Source organism: Adiantum capillus-veneris, chromosome 18 (genome assembly GCF_014529385.1).
Source record: "Adiantum capillus-veneris isolate H3 chromosome 18, ASM1452938v2, whole genome shotgun sequence".
Lineage (NCBI taxonomy): Eukaryota > Viridiplantae > Streptophyta > Polypodiopsida > Polypodiales > Pteridaceae > Adiantum > Adiantum capillus-veneris.
This window is the reverse complement of record NC_140948.1, coordinates 105034256-105059804: the sequence shown is the minus strand read 5'-3', so window position 1 is coordinate 105059804 and position 25549 is coordinate 105034256. Positions and strand designations below refer to the sequence as shown.

Sequence of the window (25549 nt, the reverse complement as noted above, 5' to 3'; positions counted from 1 at the left end):
ACAATACAGCTGATAGTATGCTCTGGGTATCAAGGAAATCAAAATTGAAAGGGCAAAATGCAGAATGGAATTGAATGTGCTGACATATTAATTGCAGAAATTTTCAATTTGAAGTGTGTGTAATATCCCTTTGCTCACATTGTTATGAAGCTCTAACCAATTTTAGAGCTAGGCGTGAGTACACCTTCCTTTCTTTTTATCTCTCTTAAATTTTGAATTATGGATGTCTTTAGAGAAGCATTTAATTGTTTTTAGCCTTTAGCCTTGATTTTTCATCTCTTTGATAAGAAATTCATCCCATTGAATGTGATGTTTTCGGTACTATAGGTATAGGAGCATGTGGCCGGGAACGGAATGGGAGGGTCTGGAATGAGACGGGAACTGGGAGGGAGGGGGGGGGGGACGGGGCCGGAACAGGAACAGTCGACTGAAGTAAGGCTTGAATTACCTCCATTCAGCTTAGTCCCAAATCAACTCCTAAACAACCCCAAACCTGCCTTCAAACTGTCCCAAATATGTCCCCCAAACAGCCCCAAATCTGCCCCAAATGCCTACGTTTTTGCCCCAAATGCCTACTTTTGGCCCTTCCGCCCTGCGTGCCCCAAATATGTCCCCCAAACAGCCCCAAATGCCTACGTTTTTGCCCCCAAATGCCTATTTTGCCCGTTCCGCCCCGCGTTCCACCTTGTTACACTCTGTTCCAGAACAGTGTTCCGTTCCCAACTTTGTTTCGGGAACGGGGCTCATCCGGAACGCCGTTTAGGAACGTTTGGGCTGCGTTCCGCCCGTTCCCTGTTACAGTGCTATGAGACAAATCAACAATACAACTATTAATGGTCTGGGTATCAAGGAAAATGAAATTGAAAGGGCGAAGTGAAGAAGAACTGAATTGAATACTAGGGATGGATGGAGCTCTATCTACTACTTTGTGTTTGGTTTACAGTCATGCTGTGCAAAATTAACTAATGATGGGGGGGATAGGACCTAACTGGAATGGTGCAATGAAGTTTTCGTATTGACTGAATTATTAATGGTTGTTTAATCTTTTGACAGACAAGCAATCCAGCCCCTTCAGACAACAGTGGGGGTTTTGCTGCAAATCCATCTGTTGTTGCCTATCATGGAGAGCAGTACTCTCATATTCAGCCAGGCCATTTCCAGCATCCTCAATTTCTCCAGCAGAGCCTACAAGATCAACCTTTGCAATTCAAGTCTACTCAAGATCAGGTCCCTCTTTTGCACGGGCAACAACTGCAGACTCAGCTTCATTTGCCAGGAAGTACTTTCCAGCAAAAGTTATTTCCGTCAGTTGTAGAGCCTCTTCAGAGGAGGGTTGGCAAGCTGCAAATCCCCACGAACCCTAGAATAGTGTCAACGCTAGCAATGAATACAAAAGTAACACCTGCAGATTCATCTCAAATCCGGAAACCTGCCTACATAACCATAGAAGCAAAGGCGTCTTTGTTGAAGTGCTCTCCTGATATGTCTGCTGAGACTATGCTCAAGGTGCGTTCAAGGATTTTACATGACATTTTTTCCATGACATTGGGTGCTTGAGTTTGAATTGCATGGTTGTAAGGTTCGTATGTTAATGGCAAGTTATCCATGTAGCTCCTATAGGAGTAAGCAAGCTAGACTCTTATATTTGATACTTCTGCTGGACTGTGCTCAAGGTGAATTCATGTGTGGATGCAAGGCACTGGTCTGAATGACAAGGCATTCTTGAAAGTTGCTATAGGAGACTAGTATCATGTTTCATTACTAGTATTTCGGGGGAATTTATTTCCATCTTTCCTGGGTCTTGGTTCATGCTTAATTTGGTTCTAGCCCATGTAAGGCGTGTAGTTGCTTTTCCTGAACCTTTCTGTTTTAAATTGTAGCAGTTCAGGATGTCTGTGAAGCAGATTGCTATGCTTATTGTATAAGCTCTTGATTTTTTAAGCTTACTGTTTTCAGCCAGGCATGTTTCCTCCCTCTTTACGCGCTTATGTGGAAAGGGCTCTCGCACGATGTAAAGATGAAGCACAAAAGAGGGCTTGCCAGGAGATAATGAAAGAGGCAAGTAGTTTGTGCAAAATAGCAGTTGTGATGTCTTATTTTCTTGTTTGCAGCAAACTTGATGAGTTTTTTTTGCCAATGTTTCTGTGAGAAAATGAGAAATTTGGATTAAACAAGGATTGTCTGCCCCAGAGCTTTTTGAAAGGGTTGGGCTTTAGCAATGCAGTTCTCCCTTATGGCCAGTACAGGAAGGGTTAAAAGTTTCTTAATGTTTGATGTCCGAATTGCGCTGATATTCTAGCCCTTCAAAGTGGTAAAATGGGTCAATTTAAGACTGTGGTCCTGTACTGCACTTGCAAGTGCTGATTTATGCCACAAGATTAGGTCCACAAACTGTATTCTAAACTTTAAAAGTGAACCACGTGGGTAGTCAAGAATGTATCTGAGATATAGCATGATTTTACAAGCTGCACCAAGCGAATTGCCCAAGACAAGCCATGCATGGGGGTGGGGGATGTTTTTAGCAGTGTAGCAAATGACAAAGTTGTGGAATCATAAGGTAAGTACTTACCCGACCTATATTTATAAGAAAGAATAAAGCCTCTGGGTAACAAAGCGCATTACTACTTCAACTGCAAGCCTTTGAAGCCATAAAGGCTGATGCTTTTGCTCTTCATGATAAGTTTGTGGTTTGAAACATTGATAAAGGCCCTGTTGAGAGATCAGCCTGTGTGTGAAAAACTTATCCTCTGTTTTCTTTATGAATTTGATGGCTCACTGCAGATGATTACCACAGCTTCTTCGGATGGATCACTATTTACAAAAAATTGGGACACTGAACCTCTTTTCCCACTACCAGCTGTGGTCGCAACATCTTCAAACGAGTAAGTTACAAATTAAAGTGAAGGTTTCCTTGCTGATTTGTCTGTAAAGAATGATTGTAGTTTAAGAAGTACACTCGTGCAAAACATAAATGTATTGTAGCTTGCATTTATGAGATCGCTAAATTTTGATCTTGCCATTGCAGGATTTAGCCAGTAATGAATTTTTTTCAAATGCTGTTGATAATACGCTAGGCTTCATTATGGTTGAGATCGCTTCTCATTTCTAGAGACTCTCAATGTGCAGACCTTTTTATTAATGTATGCTCATGTGTGTGTGTGGTTTGTGTGCGTTGGACCCATATTGCTACCTAGTTCCACCCCCACTATTGGACACTCATGGAGTTAGTGGGGATGCCATGCTATTGAGTCAATGCTATGCATGATGAAGCTGATACATGCATTGTATCAACTGAGAACTATCACGTCCCAACTAACATCATCAGTGCCCAATATAGGGTCCCACACACAGAAACCACACACTACTGATTTGCGTTGCTTTTTTGGCACTTCCAGTGTTGAATTACAAAGGTTTTGACCTTTCAATTTGTATCAGGGGGGCCCAAGACTTGGATTTATTGAGCTCTAAGCAAGACCGGAGTCCGATACGGCGGGTAAAAAGTCGATGGGAACCAGTTGCAGATTTAAAAACAGAAGAAAAGGCAGAGGCAAAGGTTACAATCGCCAACAAGGATGTATTATGGAACCATTTTAGAGCAGGGAGCAATCCGGTAATGCTGATTCCTTTACTGCTTTCACTCCCCAAACGTTTTTACAACGAACCACTTGTTGAATTTATGAAGGTCTTGTGTGTCTCACGAGTCATTATACTTTGACCTAATGTTTGACCATTTTATTTGTAACTCATTAAATTTCACTCCTTTCCATTTAAGGAAAGATCTCCTCCACGGCCCAGCTTTTCAAAATTTTGCTGAGCAACTATGTTTGGGGTCACCCAGTTTAAAGTTTCTAGTTTGACTATTTGAATTGGAAGCGTGACCATGTAAGTTCTACATCTTTTATTTCTCACGCATCAAGCTTGAATCTTTCTTGGATCGGTTCTAAAGAAATCAGCCCTGAATCATAGATTCAATTTGATCATTATATCATAGAGTGCTCTTGTGATAGAGCTTGTCTGTTATAATCCAGCCTGTTGATTGTATTCTTATAATTGACTGCTGTACATTTTGAGTACTTTGAATCCGTGTAAAATCTTCCATCCCTTCCTGTCTCTCCCTCTTCTTTTGCTAGTATGGTTAGCATTCCACGTTCATCTTTTCCATTTTATCTCTTTTTACCATCTTGCAACACCGAAAAACGACGTGGCAGCCCCCTGTACGGAAGGGACACCACAGAGATCGCGTATCAATGACGAGGCAATCCTGATGTGGCAACCTGGCATGGTCCAATTGTAATCGGACTCAGGGAGTGGGCTTATAGATAGATTGTACATACTGTTGCTCATTAACGAACCTCTAGGGGCGACTTTAGGGGCTAGTGATTGTGAGAGGGTAACTCTGCCGCTCTGTCTCTTGAGCAAGGTTTTCTTTCAAGTTTTGCTAGTGTTACTTCCACAATGATTGCTACAAAAGCTGGATCAGATTATTCATAGAAGAACAACGAACTGGCGCTCTGATACCACTAGCACTGGCTGGCCACTGAACACGAATAGCAGCAGCAGACCTCCAAATCCCAACCATCTGGAGCAGGAGGAGGAATCTGAGGAAGTGAAAGAGGAGGCTGAAGCTGAGGTAGAAGAGGAACAGTTCAAGGCTCAGCATATACTCCTTATGATGTGGAGAAGGCTTGGGAAGCTGAAGTCAATGTGTGTGATGGGTTTTAGGGTTAGGTTGTTTACAACAAGGCCAGGGCAACGCAACTCACCCTGGCCAGTCCCAAATTCTCTATAGAAAGGTGGTGCAGAACAAACTCTTGATCTGAGCTGGAATCCTCCGAAGCCACACAATTGCTCTCTCTCTTGAGAAAAGTGTAGTTTTGGCACTTTGATCCACTGACACATACAAAAGTTGCTCCTTGGTGCATGAAAATTCATTTGTATGAGGAGCCTGTGATGGAAGGTGACAAAGAGACAGCACAATGGAAGAAGAAAACAAGTGCAGTCGTTACAAGCTCGCATAAATCTGGATCAAGGTGATGATGTGGAATTACCAGAACATGAGCAGCATATTATCACCCAGATCTCACTCTAGTCAGCTGGAAAACACGCTGGAAACGTGGCGCAACTCACGGTGCAATTACATTGTATATGATCCATGGCGATTGGTGGTTACAAAGTGTGTATGATCTAAGATGATCTCGTTCAGTCGCGGAATTCTGTAGTGTGATGATGTGGCAGCGCTTGGAGCATGTTGATGTGGCAAGTTTTGATATGAGGGCTGCTTTTTGTTCGGTTATTGTAAATTGCGGATTCTTGAGTGCTTTTCAAGCACCAATTGTAAATGGTAGATGATTTTTAGGTGCTTTTCGGCCATGTGCCTATAAGTTAAAGGGTAGAATTGAGTGTTGTCACACCTAATAGTTATAGTTCAATAATAATTCAAAGAAATACTGCAAGGACCGCCTACTTGGGGGGAACTACATGTCTTCTGTGTCACCTCATTTTTAATTCTGAAGATTTCATAGTTTTGTTTCGGTTGTATCAATAATCCTCCAGTTTGTACGTGGTGGCAGCCGGTTACGGTGTTAACTTTTATGGAAACCAAAGCAGTCCTCAATGTGCCACAAACTTGCAACATGGAAGCAATACCGCAGATATAGAAGTCTGAAGAAGAGGATAAAGAGACAAAATGTCACAAGACAGGCACCACGTGCCAACGGAAAAGAATAGAGTGAACAAACTTTTAGCACTTCAATAACAATTGAATCTGAAAGAGAGAGAGAGCACATGTGACACGGAGTGGCGGAATTCCACCCTTGAGAGTATTGGCCCCAAACCTTGGCGCCCCTTTCGGTATTTCTCTATATTGCATCAACACAGTACAAGCCAATACTCCACACTCTGCACCTTCTCCCAGAAGAGTGCCAGAGAACGAGCCCTAGCCTCATATTTAAAGGCCCTTGGCCATTAAAAGCAGTTTTCATGAAAAGCTTTAAACTCAAAAGCAACTGGTTCAAAAAGCTACAAAAACTGTCAGCGTGATTTACGGAAATCCGTACAACTGTCACGTACGCAGTCAGCGCAAACCACGGAAATCCGTACAGTTCTACCACGTCAACAGGCCAACGTAAAATCTGGAATTTCGTACAAGATGCCACGTCATCAGCCAACATAAAATCCGGAATTTTGTATTGTAGGTGCCACGTCATCAACTTTTCACTTCTTCTTCTACTACTTTTGCTTCTTAGGGTTTAGGCCCCTTGGCCGGGATCTGAAGGTTGGCTCCATTCTTTAGTGACTTGACACGTCAACAGTTTGTGACACAAAAAAGTCGCACAAACCTCTCAATGTGATAGATAGGTGAGCCATGATGGGCTGCTGATGCGATCACTGTCTGTATAGTAGCATTCGAGCAGTAGGAGCCAAAGTCTCATTGAAGTCCAAGCCAAGGTGTTGAGCAAAGTCCTTAGCCACAAGTCTCGCCTTGTGCTTCTCAAGGGAACTGTTAGCCTTGTACTTTGTCTCAAAGATCCATTTGGTCCCAATGACTTCTTCTTCGTAGGCCAAGGAACCAATGTCCAAGTTCTGTTATACTTGACCGCATCCAACTCGAAATGCATGGCATGCGTCTAAGAGTCATGCTAGGTTAGAGGAAAGGTTGCAAGACGCTATTTGGTGAAGTTTAAGAATTTTCCATCTTTGGATGCTAAATGGATGGAAGAGTTTGAATTGGTTGAGTCACCTCAGCTATTACAACTATATCTTGAATCCTTTTAGATGGAATCCACAGTGACTTGATGTAGCCCTTTGGAGCAAGGTAAGAGCATGGTTCATGATGCTCAAAGGAGTAATTAAGCAATTGTATCTACTCTTTCCATACAGAATTTGGCTAGAGAAGTTTGTGCTTGAGAGTACACCATAAGATTTTTATGCTTGATATATGTGTGGTAGCTAGGTTGGTGGGATTGTTTAATCGTCCAACACTACATTTCCGGAAGCATGTATATCTTGGATTCCCATCTTAGAATATGTGATATCAGGAGATATCTGCATGCATTATTGGCATGCAAGCGAGGTCGCTTGCAGTATTTCAAGGGTGGAGTGTGTCCTAGGAGGTGTATTTTTCCTGTTGCCTTCTTTAAATATGTGCTACATATTTTTATTTATTATATTTTCACTTGTTTTCCTTGGAACCCTTGAAAAGGTGCAAGTGGACATTGCATGGCCAGTGTGAAACGGCTACGGTCGAACGGGTTTCTCACAGTGGGAATCTAAGTTGTCAGTGTGGGACTGGTCGGGCTAGTTAGCACCGAATTCTGATGAGTATGGAAGCCTGTGCACGCCAGAAGGAATTTGGGCCACTGGGCAAGTCACAACTTTAACTAGGGAATTGACTCTAACTGGACACTTGGCAATAGGAGAGCAATCTGTAGGTCAACAGAGAGTGAATCCCAATTGGGGGCGCCCATTTTGAGAGTGGAGGCTGATTTTAGTCTTCATTGTGACTTACAGTGTGTGTGTGTGAGTAGTGGGTGCAGGTTCACAACTTTAATGAAAAGCTTGCCTTCTCCTTTGCCTCGTAGCGCGATGATTTGCTCTCGTGCATCTCTCTTCCCCCTTTGCACATATGGTAATGCCCCTCTAGTTGGGCTACTCAGAAAATCGTGTACAGTTCTGAGGGTTTGAAGCCCGTTTGCCAAGGCATGAGCCTTCTAAACAGGAACTAGATTAGCTAATTGCTAATCCCCCACAGGTACGCACAATTCCATCGCAAAAGATTGCGAATTTGGAGAGTTAACTCGCGTAAAAACTCTCCAATTTACAGGGGAATTGTCCCATTGCATGCGGGAGCCCTTGGGACAGGCGTAGGAGTGTTCGCTCTGCTAATTTAGGGTTTCACACCTAAGCTGCAAGAGAATAGCAGGGGAGCCCCGGGAAAGCCTTGGGATGCGTGTACAGGGTTTTGGGCACCCGACAGTGGAAAAACAGAGAATTACAGCACACTGAAATTTCTGATAGCTCACTAGAAAGCTTCTAAATTGCGAGGGAATCCGTCTTGGATAGGTACTTTTGACCTATAGGGGTTTTTGCGCCGTTGTTTGCCGAAATCAGGTCAGAAACTTGCATTTTCAGCCCTCACCAGGTTTGGACAGCTTTGTGAAAGCTTGATCCAAGTGTTCGGATCGTCAACTTATAATTGAATAAAGAAATACCGAAAGGGCCGCCAATCTTTGGGGCCTATAGGGTGTCGGTCTCGAATGCACAGTGACATTCTAGTCGTTGGACGCAACCGTATTTTGTTTTCTTCACAGTGCTATGTGTAAAGTTAAAAGGTAATTGAATTAGTACCGCCCTCTATTGTGTGCGAGTAATCATTTCGGGGGATCCCAATCCATCACTAAGTTCATACTGAACAGAGTGACCGATCATTTAGTCCTAGCTGTGTGGCTATCTCATCCTGCAGGAACTCTTGATGCGCTGTAACAAACTTGGACACTCCAAGTCAAGAATCAACCGCGACAGCACCAAATAACCACTTCAAAACAATTCACAGATCACAATAGATTTGCACTGGCCCGGCGGAGTTCCGTGCCTAGAGATATTGGCCCCAAAGACTGGCACCCCTTTCGGTATTTCTTTTTATATTAATCAATCATCAAAGTACAAGAGAGCGGTAGGGTTTCACTCTCAGACTCTACGTCCAGATGCTCTGAGAAGTGAGGCCCTCACCACTAATTTAAAGGTTACAAGGGATGCCCAAAAGCAGAGCCCCAAAAGCTTTTAAAATCAAAAGCATCAGTTCTCTCTCTCTCTTAGAGAGTCTTTTCTTTAAAAAAAAAAAAAAAAAAAAGCAAAAGCAAAATTCGCGTCGCTCATCATTTTCCAAAAAAAAAAAAAGTTTTTTTTTTAATAAATAATCCGCCTCCGCGATTTCCGGAATTTAGGGTTTTTGGCAAAAATTAGGGTTTGCAGGAATTTTAGGGTTTTTGGCAGAAATTAGGGTTTCTGCTGTCCTCCACGTCATCACTTTGTGACATACCCCCCTCTTGAAAGCATTGTAATCGATCGCGATTACGCCTGCAAAACCGACAAAAGCCATAAACCGTCTTAGCAGACACTGACTGTTAGTACCTACGTACTAGGAACGCACATCTAGCACATGTACAAAATCGACAGTCACATCACACGACATCACAGGACATCACCAGACATCACAGGACATCACATGACATTCAACATTCATTCGGATCTTAGACCATGATTTATCGGCAATGTAGCTAGCAATCACATCTAGGTCCAATCGGGACCTCATCGATGTCCGATTGACTAACCCCTGTTGCAACCATGTCTATTCGAGATCAATCAGACCAAAATGCTGCAGTCATTTCGGCTATCAGTTCCTGCACTCACAAGAAGTCAAGAACAAATCAGTATCATAATCAGGAATTCCATTTCATAAAGTCATCCAGCAGAATACTGTCAGCTCTCAGTATCCCTGAAGCCCAAAGAGACATCAGTGACTTTAGTATCAAAATCGAGGCATCTGTTGACAAAGGAGTGGAGTAACTCCCCTCTTGTGCATCCCACTGCACCAGATCTTCGGCCAAGCTGAATTCTGGGTTCCATTTGGAGTAGACTATGCTAAACCAAAAGCATCGAGGTAAAGTTTCACAATCTGAGGAGTATCTGCTAGGTCCTCCTCCTCCATCCACTTCGCATCAAGTGCAGGATAATTCTTGAACTTAACCAAGAACTGCCTTCGGACTTTACCTTTCTTCGTATCATTATGTGCCAAAATCTGTTCAGGAACAAGGATCTCCTCGTTTTCTTCCACTTTGGGTTGCTCATCAGGCTCCCCATCATCAGGCACATTATCTGGCAGTTTCAATCGGAAGGAGACATCATTTATCTTGTCAGTAATCTGGAAAGGTCCGTAGTATCACATACTAAGCTTTGGAAAAAGCCTCTCCTTTCCCTTTTTCTTTCTTAGGTGTGCCTTCTCAAAAGTAAGAGCACCCAATCATCCTCCTTCAGTTTCCAGTCGCGACGATGGCGATCCGCTGCCTTTTTCTGTCGTTCTTGAGACTCCTGCAGAGTCTCGCGAACCTTGGCAAAAGCCGTATCCAAATCTCGCGAATATTCATCCGCTTCAAATTTCTACTCTTTTGTGCTCAGGAAGGATGGAACCTTCGCAGCAGTTTCAACAATCTCACATGGCGTCTTCCCTGTCGAGGAGTGTATCGTGTTATTGTAGGCAAATTCCACCAAAGGTAAGTTCTTTTCCCATTGAGTCTTCTGATGCGAGATACAAGACTTCAATAAATCTAAAATCACTGAATTGGCAATCTCAAATTGCCCGTCAGTCTGCAAGTGGAACGATGACGAGAACTGCAACTACGTGCCATGTTCTCCCAAATTGCCTTCCAAAACCAACTCATAAATCTGGGGTCTATGTCGGAGAGAATCGTCTCAGACGTGCCATGTAATCGGAAAATCATCGTGATCATTCTGTATTCTCGGGAGATCAAAAAAAATGAAATCCATTTCAATATTTTCCCAGGGGCGGGTGGGTATGGGTAAAGGCTGTAACAATCCCTGTGCCTTATGCCTGTCAAACTTGACCTTCTGGCATACCAAGCAACTGCGCACAAACTCTTCCACATCCTTCTTCAGTCTCCGCCAAAAGAAATCTCTCTCTACCCCTTTCATGGTGGTAGCAATGCCGCGGTGACCCGTAAAAGGTGGACAGTGGCAATCAATCATAACCTTTTCCCTCAACGGTTGTGTAACGCACAACATAGTCTTTTTCATCAAGTAGCCTTCCCGAAGGGAGTATCCAGCTACTATCTCCCCATCCCATATCCGTGTGAAAATATCTGCAAAATCTGTATCTGTGGCATACTGATCGACCATATCCTCGAAGCTCCTATGATGTATCGCGGAAATAGCCAGAATCAACGGTTTCCGAGACAAAGCATCTGCCACCACATTCTTCTGTCCCTGCACATGGACAATCTGGAAGTGGAACTGTGACAAGATGTTCACCCACTGCATCTGCTTTTCCGAAAACTGCTTCTGTGACAATAAGTAGCGCAAACTCTGATGGTCTGTAAAGACAGTAAAATCCGCTCCGAGTAGGTAATGCCGCCACTGAGTAAGAGCATGGATAACCGCCAAAAGCTCTTTCCCATAGATCTGTGCTGTCATCTCCGGCCTAGAGAACAAACGGCTCTCGTAAGCTATAACATGGCCTTCTTGCAGCAAGACCGCACCCAGACTACGACCACAAGCATCACAATATACTTCAAATGACTTCTGCAATTCCAGCAAAGTCAAAATAGGTCTCGTAGTCAATTTCTCTTTCAATGTCTGAAAGGCAGTCACCTCTGTGGGTCCCCACGAAAAAGGTACTCCTTTCTGTGTCAAGGTATGCAAAGGGGAAGCAACCTCTGCAAACTTTCGTATGAACCGCCTGTAGTACGAACACAGTCCCAAGAAGCTTCTAACTTCATGGACATTCCTCAAATCGGGCCAATCACGGATAGTCTCTATCTTGGCCGGGTCCATTCGCACTCCTGCTGTTGACACAATGTGTCCCAAAAAGTGTATCTCTAGTAGGAAAAATTCACTTTTCTTTGCATTAATCACTAACGTGTGATCTCGTAATGCCTGAAAGACTTGAAGCAGATGATCTCTGTGTTCTGCCTCATTCTTGGAGTAAACAATGATGTCGTCAAAGAAAGTGCCAACAAATAGCCTGTACTCTCGAAAAATCCTGTTCATCATCCGGTTAAATGTCGCAGGAGCATTGGTTAACCCAAAAGGCATCACCAAAAACTCAAATAACCCAAAAGTCGTCCGAAAAGCTGTCTTGTAGACATCTCCTGGTGCTATCCTGATCTAATGATATCCACTCTTCAAGTCAATCCTGCTAAAGCACGAGGATCCCTGTAACCTGTCGAGTATATCATCGATCCTAGGAATCGGAAATCTGTTCTTGATGGTGATTTCGTTGAGAGTGCTATAATCGATGTACATTCTCCAAGATCCGTCTTTCTTCAAAACCAACAACACTGGAGAGCAATACGGTGAAGTACTAGGCTGGACAAGACCCTTTTCCAAGAGGTCTTTCACTGAGTTCATAATCTTTTCATTCTGTACTCGGCTCACACGATAAGGTGGCCGATTCGGCGGCGTGCTTCCAGAGATCAGATCAATGGTATGATCTTCAGGCCCTCTCAAAAGCAATCGGCATGAGCGTGGAGAAAAAAAAATCTTGGCGTTCTTTTCTTCAGGTCAAAACATATTCAACTTTTATCCATCGTTCAGTTCTCCCAAAAGAATGAGTAAGAAAACTGAAGTTCATCAAGTACAATCTCTAGGCCCTTCATTTATCAAAGTCGCTTTCTCGGCCCAGTAGTCAACCACGGCGTAGTTCTTGTGGTACCAAGGGATCCCGAGTAGAACGTCACTCGCGTGCCCTGAACACCCCTGTCATTGCAAACGAAGTTTGCCAATGCTCGGTGTAATGGCAACATCCCATCCGGGTGCCAGTCGAACTACCTCCGCCTGTGGCGTCAGTCTGTCGGGCGTAGTTCCAAATCGAGCCGCCAATTCCAAGTGAAAAGAAGTTGGCCTTGGCTCCTTCAAAAGAGCTTCCTGATCCTTCACTTTGCCCCAAAAAAAAGCGGCAAAGTTTGTACTTTCATTCATTAGATTCGGTGCAGGTCCCACGCCATGTGGTACCAGTTCTGCTTTTCTATCTGCCTTTTCTGCCACATTCCTCAGCTGCTCTCGAACTCTCAGACTTGTCGTCGTTTTTATCATTCTGTTCTTTCTGTGCCTTATCAGGGCACTTTGCGGAAATATGTCCATGTTCCCCGCATCCAAAGCACTTCCCCTCTCTGATGAAGCGAGCTCTCTCCTCAGAAGTAAGCTTGGGTCGTGCATCCTTTTTTTTTTCTCTGGGTTGCTCTTTTTCATTCTACTTTCATTCCCAGAAGTCTGTTCGGCTCGTTGTGTCATGGCCTCATCTGTGGGGTAGGTCAGACTGCCAGAGTGAATGGCAAAGCCCCGCTTCGCATGACTCATCAACTCCTGAACAGAAGCTGACTTCTGTTCCAAGCAGTGGTCTCGGATCTCTGTAGGTAGACCCAATGTAAACCGCTCAATCTGTTCTCTGAACGAGATCTTCTTGAATGAAGAGGCAGGTAGAAAAAAACTCCAGAATCTTTCACTATAAGAATTCACTGTATCGCTCTTGGTCATCCGGAGATGGTTCCAAGCAGCTCGTATATCTTGCTCAAACTCTTGAGTCAACCAAGAAGAAATAAAAAGCCTCTTGAATTTCAGCCATGTAACTGGCACAGTCTTGCTTAATAGAAGTGTGGACCACCAAGTGCGAGCGTTCCCCTTAAAATAAGAGGCAGCTCTCCGAATCTTGGAGTGCTCTGAATAGCGTCCTCCCGCGAAAGCGATGTCAAACTGCTGTATAAAAGACAAAGCCTTCGAAGCATCTGAGTATCCTGAAAAGTATCAAACTTGATCGAGTGGCCACCTTCCTTAAACTCTCGGACTTTCTTGCTTTTATCTTCGAGAAAGTCATACTGGTTGGCTTTGTAAAAATTCTTCTTGTTCGCATAAAACTTTCCGTCATCGGAATCTGAGCTGTCTGTAGACGAGTCCTCAGTAGAACTGTGAGTCTCTGGGCGAGATTTAGCCTTCTTTGCCTTTCTCTTGCCCTTTCCAAAGCGTTGCTTCTTGCTTCGCTTTTTACCTTTTCTGTCTTCTTCGCTCGAATCCGAGGAGCTAGAAGAACTGTCAGAAGAAGAAGAAGAAGAACTGGGTAGGTCTTCAAACTTGACGCGCTTCTTCAATTTCTTTGCCTTGTCAAATGTTGACCGACGACCCAAATATCTCGGGAAGTCAGTGCCTTTCTTTTGCTTTTTGCCGTGCTTTTTGGCTTTCTTTTGCGTGTCAAAAAGCTGAGCAATCCGTGCATCAACCACGTTCTCCAGTTCCTTCTCCGTATATTTCTTGGAGGCAGAAGGTTTCTTGAGAGCGGGTTTCGGGAGTGGTGTTGTGGTTCTCTGCCACTCCATCTGTACCTCTTCCAAAGAGGTCTGGTTCATGCCATCTTCGGGTCCTTGGCAAAATTGAGCATCATCTTTGTTGCATTGCCAATCAATTGACGACACTCCATCTCTCTTTGCTCCGCCTGAGTAGGCCGAGGCGGGCCATACTCTCTGTCTGAATCTTCGTTGTGATCCCAGCCCGCATCTCCAGATGCAGAGGGAGTCGACTGATCATTGCCTGAAGCCATAGGTGCCGCGGAAAATTCGAGGATTGGATTTCCCGTAGAAGAGAAATCGGCCGTGCTCTGATACCACTGTAACAAACTTGGACACTCCAAGTCAAGAATCAACTGCGACAGCACCAAATAACCACTTCAAAACAATTCACAGATCACAATAGATTTGCACTGGCCCGGCGGAGTTCCGTGCCTAGAGATATTGGCCCCAAAGACTGGCGCCCCTCTCGGTATTTCTTTTTATATTAATCAATCATCAAAGTACAAGAGAGCGGTAGGGTTTCACTCTCAGACTCTACGTCCAGATGCTCTGAGAAGTGAGGCCCTCACCACTAATTTAAAGGTTACAAGGGATGCCCAAAAGCAGAGCCCCAAAAGCTTTTAAAATCAAAAGCATCAGTTCTCTCTCTCTCTTAGAGAGTCTTTTCTCTTTTTTTTTTTAAAAAAAAAGCAAAAGCAAAATTCGCGTCGCTCATCATTTTCCAAAAAAAAAAAAAAAAGTTTTTTTTTTTTAATAATCCGCCTCCGCGATTTCCGGAATTTAGGGTTTTTGGCAAAAATTAGGGTTTGCAGGAATTTTAGGGTTTTTGGCAGAAATTAGGGTTTCTGCTGTCCTCCACGTCATCACTTTGTGACATGCGCTCACGATTGTTCCATTGAATCATTTGTGATTCAAAATTCATGATTTGTTAGCAGGTTCATTCTGGAGTTGTCATTGCTCCGAATTCATCATCCATTATCATTGATTTCACCTGTTATCTGCACACATCTAGCAAGTTCTTCCAGAGAACATCAATCTCATACATAAATCAAATTCATTTTTGAAAATTCCTATTTCAAAGTTCTTCATTCATACACTTGTTCGTAGTACGTACTCAACACAGTGTTTCAATCATCTAGTCATCTCACTCGTCCAGAAGTCTTGATGCACCTAGATCCCTATGTAGCCATCTCAACCCGCAAGAACTCTTGATGCGCTCACCACAATATCCAGTCATCTCAATTCATATGGGAATCTTGATGCACTAGAATCATTCAACATGCGTCATCATCCATTTATTCAAATTCATCATTCTTATCTTGAATCGATGGATCCATTATTGAGCTTCCGTCACTCCCGATCTCACCGTCTCATCCTCGATTTCACCTGCAAAATAGGCAAGGAGATGGCTCACCTCGTTGCAAATGAGTGGATGTCTAGCTCCATGCTTCCCAATCCATACAAATGCGAGTTCCTCGCTGCTATTTTGGGTTATCTGTCACAAACAACCAGATTGTCAGTACATCAATATCCCTTTGAGTGTCCTTTCCAGTATCTGGTTCGTCTTCTGGCCAACTCTTTTTGCGAGTAAAGCTTCTGCTTTTCTGCACTTGTCTGTCCTTTCAGCTTTCCACTCGGTTGTGAGAGGAGACTCAATGGCCTCACACCATCTCGAGCGAATCTCGTCAATCAGGTATTTCTTCCGGTGTTTCGCAAATCTCGGATCTCTGAAGTACTTATCAACCTTTTAATATAGGTGTCAACCTGCAATTATCGCTCGTACTTCGCTCTGTCAAACTTCTCCACCGAAAAAATTTGCCCAAATCTTCATTCTTTTCTTCAGTTCTCGCGCTGGATTTTAACTCTTCTTTGCCTTCCTGCTGAGAGATGTTCTCTCTGTCAGATTCTCCACGAGAACCCATGTGTAATCTGGGATTCTTAATGGCTTATGCCCTTAAGATAGAGCGATGAAGACGGGAGCGTATCCGATGCGCGATGAAGTAAGGGTGGGAGTACCTAATAAGTTCGGGGTCGGGGCACGGAGATTCTTCAATAACAATTTCCAAAATTGTGTCCAAGTGCCCTGTCTGCTCTTTGATAGGATTGGTATGCTTTGAGAAAAGCACATGCCTGATGCTCTAATACCACTGTCACAGGCTTGGGCACCCCAAGTCAAGAATCCGGCACAACACATGAGAGAATCACTTAAAATACGTCACAACTCTAAAATTTAAGTCGACACGGCCCGGTGTAGTTCTGTGTCGAGAGGTATTGGCCCCAAAACCTTGCGCCCCTTTCGGTATTTCTTTTTTATATTAATACTTGAGCCAAGTTACAACACCCGAAGGGGTCCTTTGCTCTCAGATTCTACGTCCAGATGCTCTGAAGAGTGAGGCCCCTTGGGCTTATTTATTCTTACAAGGGATGCCTCAAAAGTAGAGCCCCCAAAGCTTCTAACTCAAAAGCAAAAAGTCCCAAAAGCAACTGGTCCCAAAAATCTGTCCAAAAAGCAAGCAGTGCAATTTGCGAAATTCTGTACAACAACCACGTCAACTTGCCAGCGCCTTTTGTGGAAGGCCGTACTGCTTCCACGTGGCACTTGTCAGTGCAAAATCGGGTTCTGTCGTATAGTCTGCCACGTCATCATTTGTCTGTACCTCTTGCTGCCACATCAGCACACCTTTCCGCGGGGTGGTCATGCCACGTCACCATTTTGTGACATCTGCGGATGAAGCTACTCAACGACTACCTCGTCACTCCCCCCGCAAATAACGTAAAAAGGTTCGAGCCATGAGTGCAGAGGACTTGCACAACCAAACGCTCCCTAGATCGCAGGTTGCGTCGCTTGGAGGTTTTCCAGATACAACGAAACACTCCCTAGACATCCCGTCTATGTCGTTCCAAGGTTCAGACAATACCAAAACAACATTTCTCACTACTCCATCCGGGAGTAAATTACCAATCAATGAAACCAATATTTAAAACCAGAGTCAAACAATTCAAATCGGCACCAAGACGGGTTTAAAATAGATACCATCCATGATAAACAAATTTCAAATAATACTTCTTCAAACAGAGTTCAAAAGTATCTAACTACAAAACAACTCGAAAATTCATTTAGGTTTTTATTTGGACAACCGAACTTGAGGACGAGTGGTTTGTCCTTCTGCATCAAGGTAATGGTTCGGTTCCGGATGTGGAGAATCGCATCATTCTTGTCGTCCCAAGGCATGCCCAAGAGAATGTTGCTATTGCCCAACTTCATAATTTGGAAATCAGCTTTTCCATGATAATCTTGGATAGTCATTGTAAGGGCACCAAAGAGCGGTACCACTTTCTGAGTTTGCTCCGTGGCTAGCTTGACTTCTATAGACTTTGGAAGCGCCGGTTTGCTCTGTTTGCTCTTTGGTGGGACCGCTATGCTTCTCGAAAAGCACACGCTTGAAGCTCTGATACCACTGTCACGAGACGGGAACCATGTGCCAACGGAAAAGAACAAACTGAACATACTTTTAGCACTTCAACAACAACTGATCTGAAAGAGATAGAGAGCACACGCGACACTGAGTGGCAGAATTCCACCCCCGAGAGGACTCCCCCAGACCTTGGTACCCCTTCCGGTATTTATTTATATTACTTGAACCAAGTACAATGTTGGTACTTGTGCTTTGCATCTTCACCCGGAAGAGTGCTAGAGATTGAGCCCTTTGCACTTATTTAAAGGCACTTGGCCTTGAAAAGCAGTTTACATGAAAAGCTTGAAACTCAAAAGCAACTGGCTCAAAAGCTGGCGCACAAAAACAAGCAGCGTGTTTTGCGGAAATCTGTACAACTGCCACGTCAGTAGCGTAAATCGTGAAAATCCGTACAGGTTGCCACGTCAGCATGTTCGTGCAATTTGCGGAGCGTTTGTATTGCAGCCACGACATCAATTGGCGTGCAAATCTGTGTGTGTGTGTTTTGGTCTTGCTTTATTTTAATGCCTCTAGGTTCCCTGTGTCCCATCGGACGGGGTCCCATAAGTTGGTGGGAACTCTTCTTTAAAAAATAGAACACTTGGCCAAACTTTACAAGTTGGTGAAAACTTCTTGAGCTGCTTCTAAGGTTTAGGCTTCTCGACTGGGATCTGCAGGTTGGCTCCGTTCTGCACTGTCTTGACACGCCAGCAGTTTGTGACAGACACGGAGTGGCGGAGTTCCACCCCTAAACGACATTGGTTGTCACGAGGACGTGGCAACTGCTAACCTTAGTTGTTGGTTTCTTTCTGATGATTTTGTTTAATTTTTGGGACCCTCTTTTTGAAGTTGCAAATGGTTGGACATTGTATAGGTAGTGTGAACAATAGTTTCACCCGCAGATGGGAAGTTGGTCGGCATTGGAATTCTAGTAGTAAAAGGGTGTTTAGGATCAGTTCAAAGTCATTTAGGTTCCCCTGTCGCACTTAGCAAGTTGGTGGATACTAGGAAGTGACCTCAATAAAGGCATAAAGTCAAGGTGGGACTACCAATTGAAAGTATCCGATAGTTGGGCCACATTGCACTTTTGGATGCGGTCCCAATGAGGATAGATGGTCAGAAGACCATTGGGAGCCCAACGAAATCATTCCTAAAATTTAGGGAACTGCTATTTTGGGCCGTGAAATGTGTTCGCGTCATTACCTCCGGTATGACTAGGGGAACATTTTACAACTCTGCCGCGAAGTCAATTGAGCAACCAATCGGGAGATTTTTAGGCGGCAAACCCGGAATGGGAAAATGCTTGTAAATGCGCCAAGTGGCACATTTTTGTGCACTTGCCTAATGCAAAGATGAGGTAGCGCTGAATTTATAGCTAGGAGGCTCATTTTGAGTTTTCCTGCCACAGGTTAAGAGCTATGGAGTGCTTCCTTTCCCTCTATGTACAATGTGGTGCCAGGAGTGATGCCCTGCACGCTACACACTGCTCTCTCTCTCTCCCTTACGTGCAGTTATGTGATGCCCCACAAGAGGGCTTTTCATCTGACTGATGTACAATTGTGTGGGTTCATGCGCGATTGCCGAGGCAAGAGCCTCTTGCACAGGTACTGTGTTAGCTAGTGGCTAATCCCTCGCAGGTACAGGTGAATTCGGAGAGGTTTCACGTGAGAAATCTCGTCCAATTCAAAGGGGAAGTAGCCTGTTAGGTGCAGCGGAATGATTGTTTGCGCTTTGCTCAAGATGAGTGCTCCGAACTGTGCTCAAGGTTCCTTTTAGTTCTTATGGAAGGGAGAGCCTTCCGTTCTTAATGGAAAGTGCTATGATCACGAACAAAGTGAATGGACAATGTGCGGGCAAGTGTATGAGACTGAGAGATAGAGAGAGAAGAGAGATACGACACGAGAGACGTTGTAAAACCCTTCTCCGAAGGCCCCACCCACTCTCGTCGGCGAGAGTGGTCTACTATTGATTGCATAAAGTGGTACAATGACGATGCGATGGACTGATGCAATCTGGGACTATGCCGGTGACGACGACGGTGATGACGACGACGACTTTAGGGCTGAAATCTGTGGTCTTCTATTTGCTGAATTTCAGGACTGTTTCGGTGGCTGAAAATGACTGTTTTCGAGGGCTGAAAATGGGGGTCTTCTGCAATGCTTCTAGGGCTGAATCTGCTACTGTGGAGACTGCTGAAAACGCTGCTGCATCCGCTTCGGAATGGCTGAAAACCAAAAACGCTGAGGCTGCTCTGTAGCGTTAGTAAAATGCTAGGAGTCTGATGTGCTGGCGATGATGCACAGTTGAAAACGCTAGGGTTGGGTGTATCTGTTGCGGGCATGGGCTGAAGTGGGGAAGTGGATCGCGATGGTGAAGTCCCAAACTGGAAACGCTAGGCTCATGGAGAGGAAAACGCCAGGCTTGGGGGGTACTGCGGGTTCCTACTGAGAAGATGCCTGTTGAGCATGTGCTCCTGCTGCCTCTTCTGCCAGAAAGTGCCAACTTGGGTTTGCTTATATATTTTCTTAGCAAAATTGCCCTACCTACTTTTGTTGGAAAGTCACTTAAAAATAATAAGTGAAAAATACCAAAAATAGGGAAAATAGGCTAAATGCACTGGAAAATTCCTCTAACTGATTCTATTGGATTCTAATGGGAATTCTGATGATCATGCTGTGTGCAACAAGAGGATATGCATCTACACTAAGTGACTGGGCATGCACGGTCTACGAATAGACTCACAAAAGTGCCAGATCACTTCTAATCTAGACTGACTGGATTGACTGAACCCTGATCATGCTGTAGCTTGTCCACGGACATATAGGGTTGGATGTGTCACGTGACATAGCCCTACATGTGCGGGAGCTTGAGGACTTGCTACTGATGCGACCGGCACGTGAAACGGAGCCCAAAACAGGGAATATAGTCTGTTGTGTATTTTTGCAGGTTTAGGGTTTCGGCCCTAAACGGTCCCTAATACCTCCAGGAGGTTCGGGGACGCGAGGGGACCGCTGTAGAGGTGATCTGGCACATTTCCGGGGCAGGCGTGTTGCAGATTCTCGCCAGGTTTTGCAAAGTGTCCGTATGCGTCAGAAAAGTCATCTATTACGTGGGGATACTGACTGTGAAGCGTCCCAGTATAGTTATGCTATCGGAATCGGGCCAGAACAGATGTTTCTCAGCTTGGATTATGCGGGGCAGCTTGTAGGAGATCACAGGTTTTATTCCCTCTGTTAAAGAATAAAGAAACACCGAAAGGGGCGCCAATTTTGGGGCCTACAGGTTGTCGGCGTATGCTCGGGGCATTCTAGCTTCCGAGCCGCGTGTGTATTAAAGTGATTATTCCCATCGCAGGTTCTTTTTGCAAAGTGCTCTGTGTGTGTGTCTAAAGTAAAGAATTTCGGGTGAAAGCCAAAGCCTACTGCCCCACGGGCCGGTTTCATTGGTCCCAAGTACCTGCACCTCTATCAATATTTATTTATTATTATTAATTCGCAAAGGTACAAGTCGAGGGGCTCTTCTCTACTTCTCCAAGCCGCAGAATGCGACAGAGAGACCCCTAGTTACATTTTTAAAAGGCCCTTGGCCAAACTCAAAAGAATGTTCATGAAGAGCAACATGTCTAAAATCATATGGTCCCAAGAGCAAGTGTCGTAGGTTGTGCGTACATCAGCTGCCACGTCACCTTGCTCAAGGCAAATCGCGGACTTTCTGTACAGGAGCTGCCACATCAACTTTTAGCTACACAAATGTTATTTTAATTGAAGGCCCCTCGACAAGATCTTATAAGTCGGTTGGTAATTCTTCTATGTCTTCTTTGTCTTCTAAGCTTAGGCCTCTCGGTGAATTCCTGCAAAACCAGTCAAGTTAGTTCAAGGCCCGAAGGTCACACATGTGTTCGTAACACCATGTAGATGACTCTAGATGCAAATACCACATAAACATAACAGATTATGGCACAAAGTGTTCTGCCTTTGACCAAGAGATTGGTATGGACCACCCCTTAAGGGAGAGTGAGTCTGTGACTAGCAAACGAACGCATGGATTAGATGCGTCTATGGCCTTGACATAGAAACCCTAACCCTAAAACCCGTCACATGAGAGTCTACCACTCTCAGGTCCGTGGATCTACTCCCAAACTAAACCTTTGGGCTGATCTGGCTCTAGTTCCTCAGAACGCTTTTCTCTTGCCAATGCTCAAGTCTTCCTCTGCTCCTACTCCCTCGTGAAGAGGAAGTACTCCTGCAAGCAAACACTAAGAAATCAAAACATGAAAAACGTTACCTTCGAAGTCTCGACACTCGGAACGCAACTCGGTTTTCAAAAAGCAACTTCCCGGAAGAGATCTCTACACAGAGAACCTTCTCTTTTAGTCCTACACATAGAAGAGGTGTGTTCTCGGGTGCCTGGTCTAGAGAGAGGGTGATCTCTTTTTTCCGAGTGGTAGAGAGAGAGAGAGAGAGAGAGAGAGAGAGAGAGAGAGAGAGAGAGAGAGAGAGAGAGAGAGAGAGAGAGAGAGAGAGAGAGAGAGAGAGTGGACGCCCTGGTTTTTTGCTGTGTTTTGTAAACCTTGACAACCAAGGCATCCCTGGATGCAGTCTCATGCACAAATGCTAACATAGACGTCTTTACGAAAAAGTGTCTGCTTGCTTGAAAAGCAACCCGCTTTCTCAAAAAGCATTTGTATTTCTTCAAAGTTTCTTGTGAACCAATCTTCATTCAAGTGCTTGCTCATTTCTTGTGTACAATTCTAACCCGGTTCGGAATTTCCTCGTGACTATGGAGTATTCTCTTTTCCATACTCCCGTCACCCACCATGTGACGCATTAAACATACCCATCACCAAGTCCTTTCTCACCGAACTTACAATACAATCTCCTTCCTGATGCTTTATATCACCCATCCTATGACGCATCAGAGATTCCCGTTCCGGATGGTCGAATACTTCTTCCCGATGCTCCCTGTCACCCACCCATTTTAGCCTCCATTGTAAGTGATCGTTCCTCTTGTGAGAACAAAAAGAAAGCTTAGGCTTGATACAGCTGTTATAACCCACCAACCGGACGATCTACTTGAGCGCACACATTTAACCTAAGAACTCGAACAGAACAGAATAATTCACACTTGCAATTTTGTAGCTGAGACAGGGTTGGTGTCAAGAGAGTATTGGCCCTTAAGCGGAGTATTGGCAAAAGGTGATCGATGCCAAACACTTGGTGAACCAGAATCTTTCAGGCTGCCCATTGACTCTCTCTAGAAAAGTGTAGTTTTCTCTCTTTTTTAGTGCGATTGTTTCTCTCTCTCTCTCTCTCTCTCTCTCTCTCTCTCTCTCTCTCTCTCTCTCTCTCTAGAAGCTGGTGATTTCATTCAAAAATTTTGACAGAATTTCTCTCGAAAACAAAGCTGTTTTCCTCTCTGTAGAATTATTTTTTCCTCTCGCTTTTCGTCCTTAAAAGCTCTTACTTTTTGGAGATTGCTTAATGGTGTGCTTTGCTAATAATAAGACTCAAGCTTTTTACACTATTTGTGCTATCCGGCGCTCACAATGCTGTACCCAAGGTGGCATATTTCTATAATTGCCATCTTTTGCCTTGTTCCCAAAACTGTTCCTTATTGCATTTCTTGACCATCCCAGGTGACTATGGTTCATTTGCGTCTATGGTGTAGTCATGGATCTTAACTTTTGACTTTGAGACTGCCCAAAGCTCACTATTATGTTAATGAAACATATCAAGATTTGGACTTTGGTAGGGTCCATAAGCAAGCCAGAAGTTTCTACTGCACAAATGTGTGTGTTTTGAAGTGCTCCATTTGTTGAATCTGCATGTTAGTCTTATAAAAAAGTTGTATTGTCAATGCAGGGCATTTCTTTGAAATGGGAGAAACAAGATAACGTATGGAACAAGACAAAGGCTTTGCTACATCAACAGTTTACAGACGCGAATAGTCTCAAGAGAGCAGTAAAAAAGGCTCGAAAGAGTATTTTAGGAGAAGCGCATGAGGAGAACAACAGCTCTGAGGAGAGTGAAAACGAAGTTGCAATTTCGGGTGGTGTCTGCCTGGGCACAATAAGTACTGCAGAAACACCTGAAGAGAAAATGCGAAGGCAAAGTCGTACTAAAAGATTTGACAAGGGCAAGGAGGTTAAAACAGGGAGCAAGGAATTGATAAAAGGAAAAATGAGCATTGGTGCTAGCGCAAGTGCAAGAAGAGCTACGGCATTGCTATTAGCAAGGAGTGTTGGTGATGGCAGTGGGGCTGCAGTAGAAGACATAAACTGGGATGCGTTGACAGTGAAAGGAACATGCCAGGAAGTTGAGAAAAGATACTTGAGGCTAACCTCAGCTCCTGATCCAAACACGGTAACATTTTTTTCTTCATTGTGTTCTTGAAGAAATCTTTGCGAGGTAACATTTTTATTAAGGGTCTCCTTTTGTAGGCTTACACATTACGTAATATTTGTCACTGCAATTACAGCTAGCTAAATAAACACATTGGCATGTGCAGCCGCTTCACCACTAACTGAAGCAAGGGTGTGCTGTCGTTTTACTTCTGTTTAGGTATCAAGACTTACATGCTAATTAAGCAACTGAAAATTTGTGGTTGCAATCAAAGGGTGTTTACCGTCATCTATCTGGCACTATCCTTGCAATTAGAAAACCATTAACAAGTCCACAAGCTTTTATGACTTTCGGTTAAGTACTTGGGTTGTTGCTGACGGTTATCAAGGTTCTGGACAATCATGGACTTCAATGACATAATAGTTCAGACTCAATTGTAAGATTTTTTAGGATTCCACATAGAGGTGATTGAGCTTTTTCAGGATCCCATTGTGAGATATTTCATCCACAACTGGTTTGTCACAGGACCCTTGTCCAATGTCCTCTGGCCAATTTTTTTTGGTTGGGGTGAGGTTCATTTTTCCACTTTTATCTTCTAGGTTCTGCTTACCGAGTTAATAGTTCATTGGCCATTGGATGTGGGTTGGCCACATGTCTCTGTCTGTCAGGCACAACATTGTGTATGAGGAGCTGCACCTAGCATTTACCCCATTTCTGTCATTTCTTTTAATCATTTCCCGTCTTTCCTGAGGTTAAGACACAGTTATCATAGACGCTGTCCTTTCAAGAATTAGTGGCAATGTATACTGGCAATGTACATGGATCCAAAAGCCGAGGGTTTTGAAATATTTCTGCTTGTTGTAGATGCTGGGAAGCATTAATTGAAAGAACAAAGAATGGGTAGGCTGTCCAAGGGTAGTTGCCGGAGTACAGAACAGTTGGATATTTGGCATAAATTGGCGTCTATGTATGAGCAGTTTACCCCTATGAATTGTGTTGCTTTGCAATTGCATTCGACTCACATGGATGCGGGTCATGCTAACTCTATGAGGGAACATATCAACAAGCTGCAAGCATTGCAGCGGGAGATGCTTCGGATGGTGAAGCAAATTGCTTTAGAGGAAATAGACATTTTGGTTGTATCCCAATTACCAGCCTCGTATATGGGTTTCTATTTTTGCTTGATTTCCAGTGGACTTCTACACACCATCACATGGGAATAATCAGTCTCTATGGTATGGACCAAAACGGGCAATTTTCAATGCCAAATGACTCTTTAGATATGTCTTTAAGCAAGGCTTTGGCTAGAATACTTACAAAAGTGGTTATTAAAGGGAAAGAAGGTTGGATAGAAGAATGCCCCAAGCTTTTGAAGACAATTGTCAAGCAGGAAGCCTAGAAGTCTCAGGTATTGCAATCCTTGTGGTGAGAAGGGTCATTACTGGAGGAATGTCCTGTGCGTCATTTTAAGTCTTAGGTATTGCAATCTCCGTGGTGAGAAGGGTGCAGCCATTGTAGTTTTGCTGCACAAGTGGAGATATTCTAGGAGCAGATCCCTATGGGCTTTGGAAAGGGATACTATGCAGGATCAGATTCCAATGGTCTCGGGGAGTTGTCTTTACAATTTGTTTCGCAGTCGGATCATTCAAATTCGAGCTGTATGGCAGTGAAGCTACTTTAGGAG

General features: G+C 44.0%; 1 protein-coding gene across 1 annotated transcript in view; it reads left to right on the top strand.

Moving 5' to 3' along the window:
- SAC3A (SAC3/GANP/Nin1/mts3/eIF-3 p25 family) overlaps nucleotides 1–25549 on the top strand; it is a 71318-nt gene that overhangs the window by 35809 nt on the left and 9960 nt on the right. The window contains exons 2-6 of the mRNA XM_086489044.1: nucleotides 1054–1506; nucleotides 1957–2058; nucleotides 2782–2882; nucleotides 3436–3610; nucleotides 23386–23886. Coding sequence (XP_086345170.1) covers nucleotides 1054–1506; nucleotides 1957–2058; nucleotides 2782–2882; nucleotides 3436–3610; nucleotides 23386–23886 — 1332 coding nt within the window. The remainder of the gene's footprint in view (nucleotides 1–1053; nucleotides 1507–1956; nucleotides 2059–2781; nucleotides 2883–3435; nucleotides 3611–23385; nucleotides 23887–25549) is intronic.